The 13,111-nt window shown below is 39.7% G+C and overlaps 1 protein-coding gene across 4 annotated transcripts in view; it reads left to right on the forward strand.

Annotated features, from left to right (window-relative positions):
* Positions 1-13,111, forward strand: part of LOC133134082 (vacuole membrane protein 1-like) — a 73,474-nt gene that overhangs the window by 41,856 nt on the left and 18,507 nt on the right. For all 4 annotated transcript variants that reach the window (XM_061250481.1, XM_061250482.1, XM_061250484.1 and 1 more), the window contains exons 8-10: positions 5,339-5,419; positions 5,918-6,034; positions 9,211-9,272. In XM_061250481.1, the coding sequence (XP_061106465.1) occupies positions 5,339-5,419; positions 5,918-6,034; positions 9,211-9,272 (260 nt within the window). The remainder of the gene's footprint in view (positions 1-5,338; positions 5,420-5,917; positions 6,035-9,210; positions 9,273-13,111) is intronic.

A 13,111-nucleotide genomic window follows, 5' to 3' on the forward strand; every position in this document is an offset into this window, starting at 1 on the left:
GTACATCCTCAATCAACAGACATTAACTCCCCCCTGTTCCCCTCCCCTGCTCCTTTACATTTCACCTTTTACCTGGATTCCTGTTAAGCTTGGAGTTGTACGGAAAGAAAACAGAAACATCCATTACTACTATTATTATTTTATTTAATATTATTATTATTTATTATTATTAATATTATTTTTTGTTTTGTGTATGACTATTTCAACAGTCATAATCAGCTATCATAATGGTAATGAGGATTTTCAAAATGTTGAATTTGACAGTGCAAATGTTGTCATTGCTGCTCTACTAGTCACTTCCGCATGAATGTAGAGTAGAGTACGTACGTAGAGTTTTCCTATTTATTCAGATACCCTTGGGAAACAACCACATTAAAGTTGACTTTATTCTCTTGGAAAAGAGCGTGCATAATAAATGTGTACTCTGAACATTGTCTGTTTGTGTGCCAATGTCTGTCATCACCATCTCAAGGACAACAAGCGGCTTTCTTTTGTCCAATAATTCCAGAGCACTCAATAAAAATGCCTAAACTTCCATGTGAACGTCTGCCAGCTTGCTGAGCCCAGTAACTGTTTGAGTTATGGATCCTCGAACGGTCTCCACTCTGGTCGGGGAACGGGATGGTTGCGATGAGCCCATGGGGCGGGTCGCTCAAACTCGATCTCCGCCATGACACGATCTTCTCCGTTACCCGCTGCCTTCTATCTGTCTGAATAAAGCAAACCATACGATGGGGGGTGGACCTTACCAAGGGGTTGGTAAGTCGACTACAGTAGACCCAGTAAACATGCCGTGCGCTTTCCTCCCCGTGTGTCGACCCTTTCTTGAGAACTGAATATGCTGTAAGTCATGTGATGGGACAGGAAGGAAGGTTGGGGTTAAGGACTGAAGCGCGGAGTTGTGCTCGTCACAACCGGGCCTCCTCGTGTTTAATGACGCTGCACGCTTGTCAGGGTCTTCTGAATGTAATTGCTGCTAAGGACAGCGTGAGGAGGGATGGTGATTTTCCACGAGCGGAGATGGTGGGGGAGGGGGGCGGGTTAGGCGGGAGTGGGGGGGGGACGTCGTCGTCTCGGGATTTGCAGACCGTCATCGTGTCCTGTGATTAGCCTTCTGCTCCAAAAAACGCACAAAGGGAGAAAAGTTGGAAATCTGGCAAATTAATCATCGGCTCGTATTTCATACTGTACCTGCCAAAACTGCGTTTCAGGCCACCACAGCAGTTTTTTTGTCTATTCACCAAACCAAGTACAGGAAGGAACCCCACCCCATTTTCATCATGTTGTGTAAAAGAAAAAAGGGATTTAGTTTAGGGGTTAATGTAAGGTGCTCTCTTAGTCTCGTCAAGCTCACCTTTCCCCCCCACCCACACCCGCCCCCCATCCGGGTGTTTTCTTTTCTTGTCTTCTTGTTTCTCTTTGTCTTTAACATCCCCCTCACCCCCCCTGCAGCGAATCATCATTGTTCAAAGCCATAAACCAACGCACATTCCACCCCACCGAGGGCTGAGGGCCCGTTGTGTCCTGGCTTAAAAAAAAAAAAAAAAAAGAGTGGGCAGGAATCGAAAAACGTCTCCACCTAAATTAAAAGCCTCCCGATTGGGTCTCCCCGGACGGCAGAAATTCAAATCTGAGCCAATGAGAGCCCCGTTTCAGTTAAGCCCCTTCACGCCTCTCCAGTTTCCCCCTCGACCGGGGAGTGCTGCTGCTGTTCAAAAATACCGTCCGCACAAGAGCTGTTTGTTGTCCATATTAGGTCTGAACTCGCCTTGAAATCTTCACCCAACTTACAGTTACGCATTGTGTCTGTGTAAAATTAGTGAGGGAAAAAAACAACGATGTAAAGCATTAATTCCTCTCTTTGTTCTGTATCTCCCCATTACAGACACATTTAATCTAAGCTCAGTTGTTGGTAATGTAGGACAAAGCTTTACTTTGATTTTGTGTTTGATCTTTGAGCAGTAGCTGTTTTATGAGCATCCTGCAGTGTAGCTATTTACAGTACAAGATATGCCTACTGGACATGGAGCTTATCACCTCTGTTCTATATATCTTTTTGGGAGGGAGGGGATAATTAAAAATAAACAGGCATTTTAAAATCATGGGAATTAAATATTGGGGTTAATTCCTGAAATGTAGCATATTTATATGTTTTACTACTGTTAGTAGGCTGCTGTTATTCATTGTATATTGTTTCAAACAAATATAATATTTGGCAGATAAATTACGTATCATCCCATTTTGCACAATACTTTGTCCAGAAAGTAAAATGTTCAGTGTTAAATCAACTCTTGCAGTGTGCATATGGTTACTTTTTGACTTTTATGTAGTTGAATTAACTCATTTTACTGTGCACTGGTAAAGAAGTGTGCCTGCTATAATGATTAAACCAATTTTACTCATTATTAAGCATAGCAAACCAAAACATGAGCACTAATAGGAGTTTTTGATTGTTCCAAAATATGTCAAAAAACTTAAGTTTCAAATGCAACTGTAAGGCAACATTTTATAATTAATTTCCTTTTGAAATCCATTGCAAATAATAAACCAAATCTGTATGCTCATATTTCTGTTCGAAGTATGTAATGTTATGCATGTAAAAATGTCTTACCTTTAAGTTTAATTCTCAGCTTCTCAATAGACTAAAGTCAAGCAGACTTAATATTCCATTTGCCATTTTTTCACTCCTAAAATGACAACATTAAATGAGCATTAAAACAACAAAATGTGGGAAAACCACAACTTTTTAATTGAATCCAATTGCATTTATTTTCTTTCCTCTAAAGGCATTAAAAATCTCTGGCTCTGTCATGTAATTCATCTTAATTTTCAGCACTAAAATAGGAATCATTCAGTGTTGTTTTTATATAAACTGTTTTCTATATAATTAAACAGCCATTTAAAAATACATTTGCCCACAGTAACTGAGTATTCACTGACAAGCTTCTAGACCAGAAAAGGCAGACAGATTCATCCCAGAAATATTTTGAAATGGCATGCAAAAAAAAACAAACCGTTTAACCCTCCTCTTCCCAGCAAAGGTATTTCAGGGAAAATTCCTTGTCTATTCTTTAACCCAAAAAAGAGCCTCTTTGTAGAAATGATAGGAAAAAATAAAACCAATCAGTGAGGCTTCTGAGTCATTGGAGTGGTCTCTGCCTCTGGTCCTGTCAAATTTACTTCATTTCCACAGTAAATGGATTTAAAAACTCCTGTGGGTAAGTGAATGAAAGGATGGTATTAATGTATGAATGTATAAAAAAAATTACGAAAAGGAATGCGTGTCCATTAGACACAGACTGGATGAACTGCATGGTATGCCATTTTGCCTCTTGAACACAAGACAGGTTATGTTATGGGGAAGGAATTCTGTGGGAAATGTCAGTTGGACCAGAATTAGAGTGCATTTTGAAAAGTGGTTATTTGGAGGAAAAATGTCTTCATGCCTGAATAATTAAATTGATGTGTGACTATATCTCCCTGCCATATGTGGGGCATAATTCGGAAAAGTAAGGGTTAATAAAGTTTGGTCTCACCTTTGTCTGACCTGTTTTGTCCAGGCTGAAATTGGCTTGTGTCTTGAAGCACGTCTGTTTCCAATAGAAAGAATTCATTAAAAATATCTTATCTTGATATTTAAGGATGTGATTTGCCTAATTTGAAAAACAAATCTGATTCAATGTGTTAATAATTTGTTAGCGTGGTTTCTTTTAATATTATCTTTGACTGAGGAAAACGTGTCTTTGTCTGCACCTTTCTTTAGTCTGTGATGGAAATTACTGAGCCAAGAACACCAGACTCCAGCAGACACAGGTCTTCTGCTGCACTGTCAATCTTTGTTATGCTGGGAGACATTCCCTCATACCTCCCTTCCGGGGAAAAGCTCTCACGCAAAAGCATAGTTTCAAAATGCACTTGTGAAATTGACTTAGTTTTATAGTCTTTTTATTTTATATTATTTATTAATTTTTTATTTGATCAAATATTTGTTCAGTAGTGGACTGATGTCTTTTTAAATCAAAAAGGTGTTAACATGTCTAATCTTTAATGTTTTGTAGAAGATGTGCACTTAATGTTGGATTATGTTCCGTTTTCTCATGTGGCGTTTTTGTATTTATTACATTTTTGGACATGTATGTCTCTAATAGTTTGTTTGAATAAAATGTTAAATTTGTACATGTTTGAGTATTTATGTGTCTGCAGTCAGACGCTCTTGCTCTCTCTTGAAATGTTGGCAGATAAATTGACAAAATTCCCTTTATGAATGGAAAGATAGGAACACTATAAAGCTGAAAACTCAATACTGTCAAATTATATTTGTCTCAGTATTTGTATTATTGCACCAATTAATTAATATGTTGGGTTTTTAAACATGTAATGCGGCATGATTTGGAAAATTGTTTAATCATTCAGCAGAATTATTCTTAGCACACTCATTTAATAGTTTGGTTTTGAAATATTCTATTCAGTAGTGTATCTACTCACTGATGGTGAGACATTTATTCCTTAAATCATATTAATTGCAAGAAGTTCCCTCACACCATGTATCTTGTTCACATTTTATTGCCACATTCTTAAAACGTCTTTAAATCCAATATATAACAAAATATCTCTACCACAGTTTGCTCAACTGCATAGCACAAAAAGCAGGGCATTTGTTGCCTTATTTGTCAACGAAATAAAATTTGGGCAAACATATTTAAAATTCTTTGGGGATTGAACATTTTATATATCAGAATATATTTCAACAAAATGTTTAACACTGGTCACCGTCCAGGGAATATTTTGAATTGAAGAAATGGTTAAAATTGTTTTGTTTTAATGACTTTTAATTTGTTTTAAGATTGTAACACATCATTTTGAAAATAATTTGTTTTAAGTCAAAATGTTGCAAGGTTTGATGTTTTGAAAATGCTTCATTTGCAGCAGTGGTTTTAAAATAATTTCTAATAATAATAATTTATAATAATATCTGCTTTTGATTTTTACAAGGTGTGAGGCTAATATAATAAGACAGTTTCCTTTGTCGTTATATTAGATTTTTAGGTGAGGTTGTACTGATATTTCTTTAAATTTAAAATGAATCTCAATCAAAACGTGTCATAAACAAATAAAAGCAACAGTTCTTTTTGGCAAGTTCACTAAAATAAACTTGCCAAACTGTATTTGAGTTTGCATTTAGATTATCAAATATTGATTGAATATACTGTAGACCTGTGCTGTGATTTTGTAGGAAAAATAAATAAATAAATATAAATAGCAATATTTTAATTTTTTTTTCCTCTTTCACTTAATTTATAGTGTAAAAAAACATGGTTATTGTTTTTCCCCTTTTCAGGACATTCCCACCCGAGCAAAACTCGCTGTCCAGAAGATGGTGCAGAAAATAGGATTTTTTGGAATTCTAGCCTGTGCCTCCGTAAGTCCCTACTAATATTTAAAACTGTAAATTCACTAATGGTGCATATGAATGCTTATTCAAATTAAAAATGGCTTTGAGGCAGTCCTCAGTGAAATGTTCCATTGTTTTGTCTTGCTTGGTTTTGTGGTATAGAATCATAACAATGACAGCTTTCATTGCCAGGTGAAAACCACAAAGGTAAAATCTTTAATGGTGCCTAACAAATTGAAATGAATGCAAAATTATTATCTAGGGAGCATTCCTTTTTGACAAAAAATTGCTCAGACTTGACTCAGTTTGAACAAAGATCTCAGACCTGAATTGAGTGTCAAATGAAAGTGTATTTCCTATATTGATTTATGTACCTTTATTTGTATCAGTTCCTGAAAATATTAGTTTTTAATGTGAATGAAACCTAGTTTTGGTGCTGAATTAATCACGGCCCCCCCCAACCACACCCACAGACACACACTACTGTTTTGTTTTTCATCAGTGTTATTCTAACTTGTTTTTCAGATTCCAAACCCATTGTTTGATCTAGCTGGTATAACATGTGGCCATTTTTTGGTGCCTTTTTGGACATTTTTTGGGGCAACACTCATTGGAAAAGCAGTCATCAAAATGCATATCCAGGTAAGAAACTGTGTTTTATTTTGTACATTTGTGTATCACATTATGGGAACCTTGTTGGTTTAGGAAGGCATTAGGGAAGCCAAATGTGTACCTGAGTACAGTTTTTAGCTGGTATGTGATTCATCTGTGACATTGTCTACTCAAGAGAACTGTGGCCATGCAAGATTTAAAACATGTAAATTGGAATCAAAGTTTTTATTTTATTTTATTGTTGATATTGCTGCATTGGAATTATTGCAAAAATGTATGAAGAGACTTTAAGGGGATTTCACATGAAGTAACATTCATTCATGAAAGCCTCTACTCCTCTATCACTTCAAAGGAGCCATTTTGTGTCGTTGAGTTACTGTTTAGGTCATCCATTTTGTGAAAGCTGCAGTTGAGCAGCCACTGCTCACTTGAAAAGAGCTTCTGAGGCAGGTCCTCAGCTCTGTGAACTGAACTCAAAGAAACATGGCATTGTAACAAATGCGTACATACAGTTTATAGTCAGCTCTTACACTGTGAGATGATACAATGCATATCAAATGGCATTTACTTAAAACAAATTTAAGTCATTCCCTTGAGTAATTTGCTCAAAAGGTGAACAAGAATATAAAAGCTGTAATAATGCTCATATAGTGCAGTACATGGTTGAGTGCCGCTTCTATCTGCAGGAAACTGGGATTGTCTATATGTCCGTTACTTGTGACCTTTGTATAGAGAAAACAACAGTGCCGTTAGTTTGCCTAGGCACTTCACGTAGGCGAGTCATAGGCGAGTCATAATAGACCGTTTGCCCCATATTTAAAGTAATAGTGATAGATGTGTGGCTTGGATAATAGTGGTGCTGCAGTGTGGCTCCAGATACAGTACCTATGGTGACATATGTCTTGCACAGTGAAGGATGAGCAGTGTCCCCAAGTATGTGTTCGGAGGAACGAGTGGGTGATGATGTGATCAGGGGACTAGATTACAGTAGCTGTAGAGCTCAACATTCTGGGAATGGAACAAAAGTCATCTTGACTCTTCCACTGACATGCAGGCCCCAGTGTGGGATACAGGTGTGTCAAAATCTTAGTGCACTACACAAACACACGCACACACACAAACTCACAGAGAGACAGGCAGACTCATTCACACACAACCATGCGCACATACACGCACAGTTTGAAATGTCAGCCCTCTACATGACCTTTGTGTAATATAGTCGCTGAAAATTTTGAATAAATTGGTGCACATTTGCTAAACAAATCAATTTTGCTTGAGAATCAATAACAGTCCTTTTTGTGAATGAAAATGATGGGGAAATATAAGTGAGAAGCATCAGTGTGAATACAATACACTGGCGCAAACAAAGAGGGCACCTTTTGTTTAATGACATCCCTCTTTCATCACGATAGGTGCCTTTGCACCGAGTATTGCACTGTTCTGAATGAACTCAGCGCGCGGGGCTTTGTTTAATTTGACTGAGAATTACTGTCGGCTTTCTTTCGGTGTGTTGACGCCTCTCCATACTGTGTGTGGTAGAGCATACTGTATGAGCGACATTCCAGCAGATTATTCATTTGCTTTGCATAAGCCCCGAAATGGGATGCTTTGCATAACTTGGAATAGGAACTTCATCCATTCATCCAGTGTCATTGACTAAGCAACTCAATAGAGACCTTTTACCCTGAGCTATACTGTACTAAATGTTAATTTTCATCTACACTTTTTAATTGGTTGTCATGCCAACCGATAAGAAAGAAGTTTGATTGGCATTTCTAAGGATACACTTCATTGAAAGAAGGGGAAGTGATGACAAATCGGGAACATTTTGTTGAAGTGGTAATTGATTGTATGTAAAGCAGTTAGCTACCTGTGATCATTATCTGCCCAGTAACAATGAGTGTAAAAAAGAAAATCCCCAGAAGGCTCGTTTCACGGCCCAGGTTCCCCCTCTCTCTCGTTTTTCTGCGAAGAAGAAGAAGTGTGTTCATTTCACAGTTATCAGCGCTCACAGTTGTGTACCGTCACCCACGCTCTGTTTGTCAGAGCTGCCTTTACGCTACATTCTGCCTCGGCCACAGTGTGATTTACTCAAAAAAAGTGTGATGAAAGCTTGTTTGGCTTTTTGGGTTTGGTTTGTTTTATAGAAGCCTGGTTCGATTATTCATGACTGCTTGCTTGGTTATCTCGTTGTCAATCGTCTTCTGCTTTTTAAGATGAAATGGGATGACCAGAAAATGTCAAATGTCAACCGAAGCTTTTGTACATTTCCATTCATGGCACTTCCTTCATTGCTGTCAAAAAATGGCAGGGTGAGAACTCAGAAGCCAGAAATGACTAATTACACGTACGCCTTGTGTTCGTCAGCAAGATTATACAATGTTCTTTGTTTTGCACTCATCTGTTAGTGGAAATTTTAGTCCATGTTTAGTCTCAATTTCTATGAGCAGCCAGTGCACTGGTTAGGCGTGTCTGTTAATGTGGAGACAAACGTGAGAGAAGATTCTGCTACTCCATTTTTATTTGCTGTCTAGAGAAGGTGGAACTCCATAGCCTCCAAAAATATGGATTGGTGGTTATTAGACCTAATTAGAGCTTTGGCCTAATAAACCTCTGAGCAGAATGGTTTGCCCCAAGCGGGTCCTGAGAAGGCCACTACCTTTAGAAGAGATGAGAACAGGGAGATGGATGACTTTGTAATCGCTCAGATGAAACTTTGCGGTCACCTCCCAGTGCGATGGTCCAGTCCGAGACTCTGACTAATCCAGTTCCCGTCAAAGCACAGGACGGCGTCTCGTGTTTGCCTTTGTCCAGGCGATGGGTCGTGTGATTCTGCTAGCGTGTGATTTCATCTGTTCTCCCCTCTCCACCACCTCTCCCATTGAAGCCTCCCTTCCCTCACCCTCACCCAAATGTGCTAATTTCCTGACCCGAATGCCTGACAGACTGTGTCAGGGAGAGAGCAGACCTCTTTTCACGACTAATATGGTGGATGCCTGTCTCGTCACCATTCTAATGTTTGCCGTTCAGTCCCCCAACTGTGGGATCTACGGGGGGTATTAACAACCAGACCTCCCTAAATGTGATGTCTCATACCCCCCTGTTCCCATTTGACTGACCATGTTTTCCCTCTTTCTCCCCCCCTTCTTTACCCCTGACCCCCCCCCCCCCCCCCCCCCTCCCCCCACCTCCAAACCTTCCCACAGAAATTGTTTGTTATCATAACGTTCAGCAGGCACATAGTGGAGCAGATGGTGTCCCTGATTGGGTGAGTAATTTACCTGCTGAGTAATATGGGTCTTGTGAAGAGGCAGTGGGCGGTTGGGGCCTGAACATGAAAGGGTTAATGGGAAATGATGAGGCAGACGGAGGGCCCCAGACAGGCACACAGCTCTGCCTTTTTTGGTATGGCCTCGACCAGGGCGGGAAAAAGTGGTCTCTGATGAGCTCGACTGACAAGTTTGACTTTTTGGGTGAGAATAATTGTTGCTAAATGCGTGCTTCCTCTTAATGAGTGACACCACGTATATTGCTACACAGTAACCAGATGGTCACCCAGATTATTCTTAATAATGGAAGTTATGTCTCCCTTCCGTTGATGCTGAAAGATTCAAATTTGGTGTATCTTATGAAAATTGAGGTACGGTTTCAATGGAAACTCATTTTTTCAGATTGAATCACTGGAAAGTGCCTGAGCCTCCTGTGCTTAAGGAAAATGGAAGATAGATGGAACATAAGAGTTGACCCCCTGGTTAGTCTGTACTAATATCTGTGAAAATGTATACTTGGCTAATCACTGTATGATTGTATTGAAGATGGTGCTTACAGTAGGGTACAGTATTGTGTTGTCTCTGTTCTCTGTATTTTGGGATGAATGACTGTGTACAGTACCAGTGAGCTTTGAGGCCTCAAACCTCTGCACTTGTTCTCTTTCTGGCTTTTGTCTGGCAATCTTCTTTATCGCAGCACTGATAGCGTACACTCAACAGTCATGGAAGCACTTACTACTTACTGTTGAGCTCACCGCATAACGGTTAGGACTAGTGTGTTCGTTAGTGACGTGACAGTGGTCTGAAAGCCGCTGATACCGCTACTCTGCGGAGGACCTGTCGCCGGGCCGCCCCGCCTGGGCCGCCCCGCCCCGTGGTCACTGCCCTAGCGGCCTGTGGTTTCGCACGTCCTGCCTGGAGACGCTCCGGCTGCCATGCCGTCGGTGCACTCGGTGGCAGTGCGGTGGAGAGTAGCAGTGGAGTATCGCTGCTTCCTGAGGGGTTGACCTTTTGGCATGCAGCGATGCCCTTCACCACCTGCTGCTGGGAGTGTCCCAGGTCACATGGCTGAGGGTGCGCTCAGATTCGCCGCGATGCTGAAATCTCACGCTCTGATTGCATCATCTCGCAGATTTGTTTTTTTTTGGGGTTTTTTTTGGAAGGAGCTGAACAGTGATTATTCACCGTTGTTCTAATAAAGATTATCGATTATTTGTTTGTTTATAGAGTGCAATGCAAGGTAATCTCGGGGGCTTGTCACATTGCCGTGCAATTATCAGTTAAATTGCAAATCGGATTTAAGCTTGAAATACAATTTACTTTTTTCCATTTGTAAAAACAAATCTAGAAAATGAGCACCAAAGAAAATGTGTGTAAACATCTCCACATTTTGACCAGGTTGTATTTTCTCTCAAAACAACCATTTGTGCTTTTTAGAGAACATGACGTAGCTCAGGTTGGAATGGCATGGGATCTTGCAAAACATCAGTGAATAATGTTTTGTTGGCATATCAGTTGGCTTTTTTACTTAATCCATCAAGAGACCTATAAATGTTTAAAACAGTGTACTGTTGTAGTTTTTAGGAGCTTTTAAAGAACATACTGTTACGCCAGAAATGGTCTTCTTTAGTGTCGCTCATAAGATATGATGGTGCTGAACTTCAGAGGAGAAGTGGGGACTGCTGAAGTCACTGAAGCGCATGGGGCAGCTCATGACTTCTGTCATTGATAAGTTTCTGTTTTAATCAGAAAAACGTTTTTTTTGTCCTGAGAAGTTCCCCCCTTTCAAAACCTCATAACCGTCAACCTGAAGGCCCTTCCATCACGAAAGTTGCAAATGTCATGGGTTTCACCTTCACTGATTGTCTGAAGGTTCAACCCAAATCGACTATCAAAGGCATATGCGTACTGTCGCCCATATTAACCCTTTAGGTTCCAGTGTGAGGTTATTTTTTTCCCCTCATACCCATGGGGTATTTTTTTACTTGGGTGGGGGTGGGGGTGGGGGTGGGGGTTGTTTTGTTTTGAATCGTTTTGGAAATATTTTTTCTTGCAGTACCCTGCTTAGGTGTCTGTGGCATTAAATCTTTCAAATGTTCACATTTTGGTGAATTTTGTACTTGGCTTTTGATTATTTATATTAACTAATTCATGATTTACCTTTTGAAACATTTTGGACTATTGCCTATTAAGACTATTGCCAATTAAGTCCTTTCTGTGAGGGATGTTTTTTTCTATTACATTATTGGCACATCAATGTGTATATTAATTAAATTTAAGCATGTCTGCCAGTTTTAATGTTGGCTAATCTTCTTGGAAGCCATTTTTAGAAAAAAGGAACTTTTAAAGTTTGTGCATGATATGGCCTTTGACTGCATTTGTAGGAGTGATCCCAAGATCTGCATGGTTCTGAACACCTGACCTCAAATCTGACCTGAATATTTAATTATTTTATTGTTTGTTTTGTCTCCAAATTCATCAGTTAACAAAAACAGAGAATAAGTCTATCAGTCATTATGCAATTCCCTAGGGTTCTTTCAGAAGGCTTTTTATCTGTGGAGACCATTCACCCTGCTTATGTCTAGAGTGCGTAAATTCTACCCTATGACACTGTTTAGTTTTAACTGCTTAGGCCATTTAAATATGTTTCTCTAATCTGATATGCCCTTCTGAAGGTGTCAAATACTTATAGCAGTTACTTAACAAACTCTCTTACAGCGATGCTGTAAATTTTGTCAGGATTACTACAAGGGCAAGTCAAGATGTGAAATTCCCATTGCAAGAGAGGAAATAAGCTGGTATTTATTTAAAAAAATACTGACCTATGGCGCATTCCAGTGATTCAGCATTATCCAAATATACACACTTGGTTTGGAGACGCATTTATTGCAGTTCCCCTCTGAGCAAGCGATGTCGAGCAACGTTGCATGGACGAGCGAATGGGTTCATTGCTCTTGGCTCTCTTGTCAATGGTGGACATCCAGTTTAGATGGTGTGTCTGCTGATCTTGATCGAGACTAAAATATTGTTCATCGTCAAAAATTGCCTACTAACTCACCCTAAATCAAACTAATGAGTGAGATGTACACAGATGTTTTTTTTTTTTTTTTTTTTACAATGTGTATTTTCATTCTTGCTCCTCATGAGACGCACCAATTTTCCATGTTCAGCATGTGAAATGGATGCAGTTTTGCTCAGTGGGCCCCTTGCACATTTAGCGCACGCTTTGGTGTAAGCTAGAGGGCAGCTAGCCCTTCCCCTTGTACAGGTCCCCCCTTTCCAAAAGGAGCCCTTACATACATACAAACATGTGGCTAGGTTTCACAGACACATGCTAAATAGAATAGAGTAGAATATAGCTTTATTGTCCATATACAGTGTAAATGTATATTTAACTTTATTCAAGGGTCATTAGACACATTGCCGCGGTTTCCTGGATCAGTGGATGGTAGGGGTGCGGAATTCCAGAAGAGACCGCTTCGGAAAGGTTCAGCTCCTGAGTTTCGGAGGTCCTGAGACCCTGTGCTCCTGTCGCTGGGTCAGATAGCCTCAGACGTACCCTCACCCGGCCCATTAAAATGGGCCATTACCCCCATTTGAAGTACAGTATGACTTATTACCACCATGTAAAGTAATGCTTCCAGTGTGTTCGAAGCCATTCGTTTTCAAAGTGTGTTCCTGTCAAAGAGAATGCAGCAGTTTAGCATTTTAGATTTTTGAAAACCAATGTTTACAATGTTGAACAATGTTTAAGAAATGCTTTCAGGGTTTTGCATATCCTGCTTTATGTGTTGCTACAGCTTGTATTTAGTTTTTAGTTTTTTTTTTCAACTTACTG

The sequence above is a fragment of the Conger conger genome, chromosome 7 (genome assembly GCF_963514075.1).
Source record: "Conger conger chromosome 7, fConCon1.1, whole genome shotgun sequence".
Lineage (NCBI taxonomy): Eukaryota > Metazoa > Chordata > Actinopteri > Anguilliformes > Congridae > Conger > Conger conger.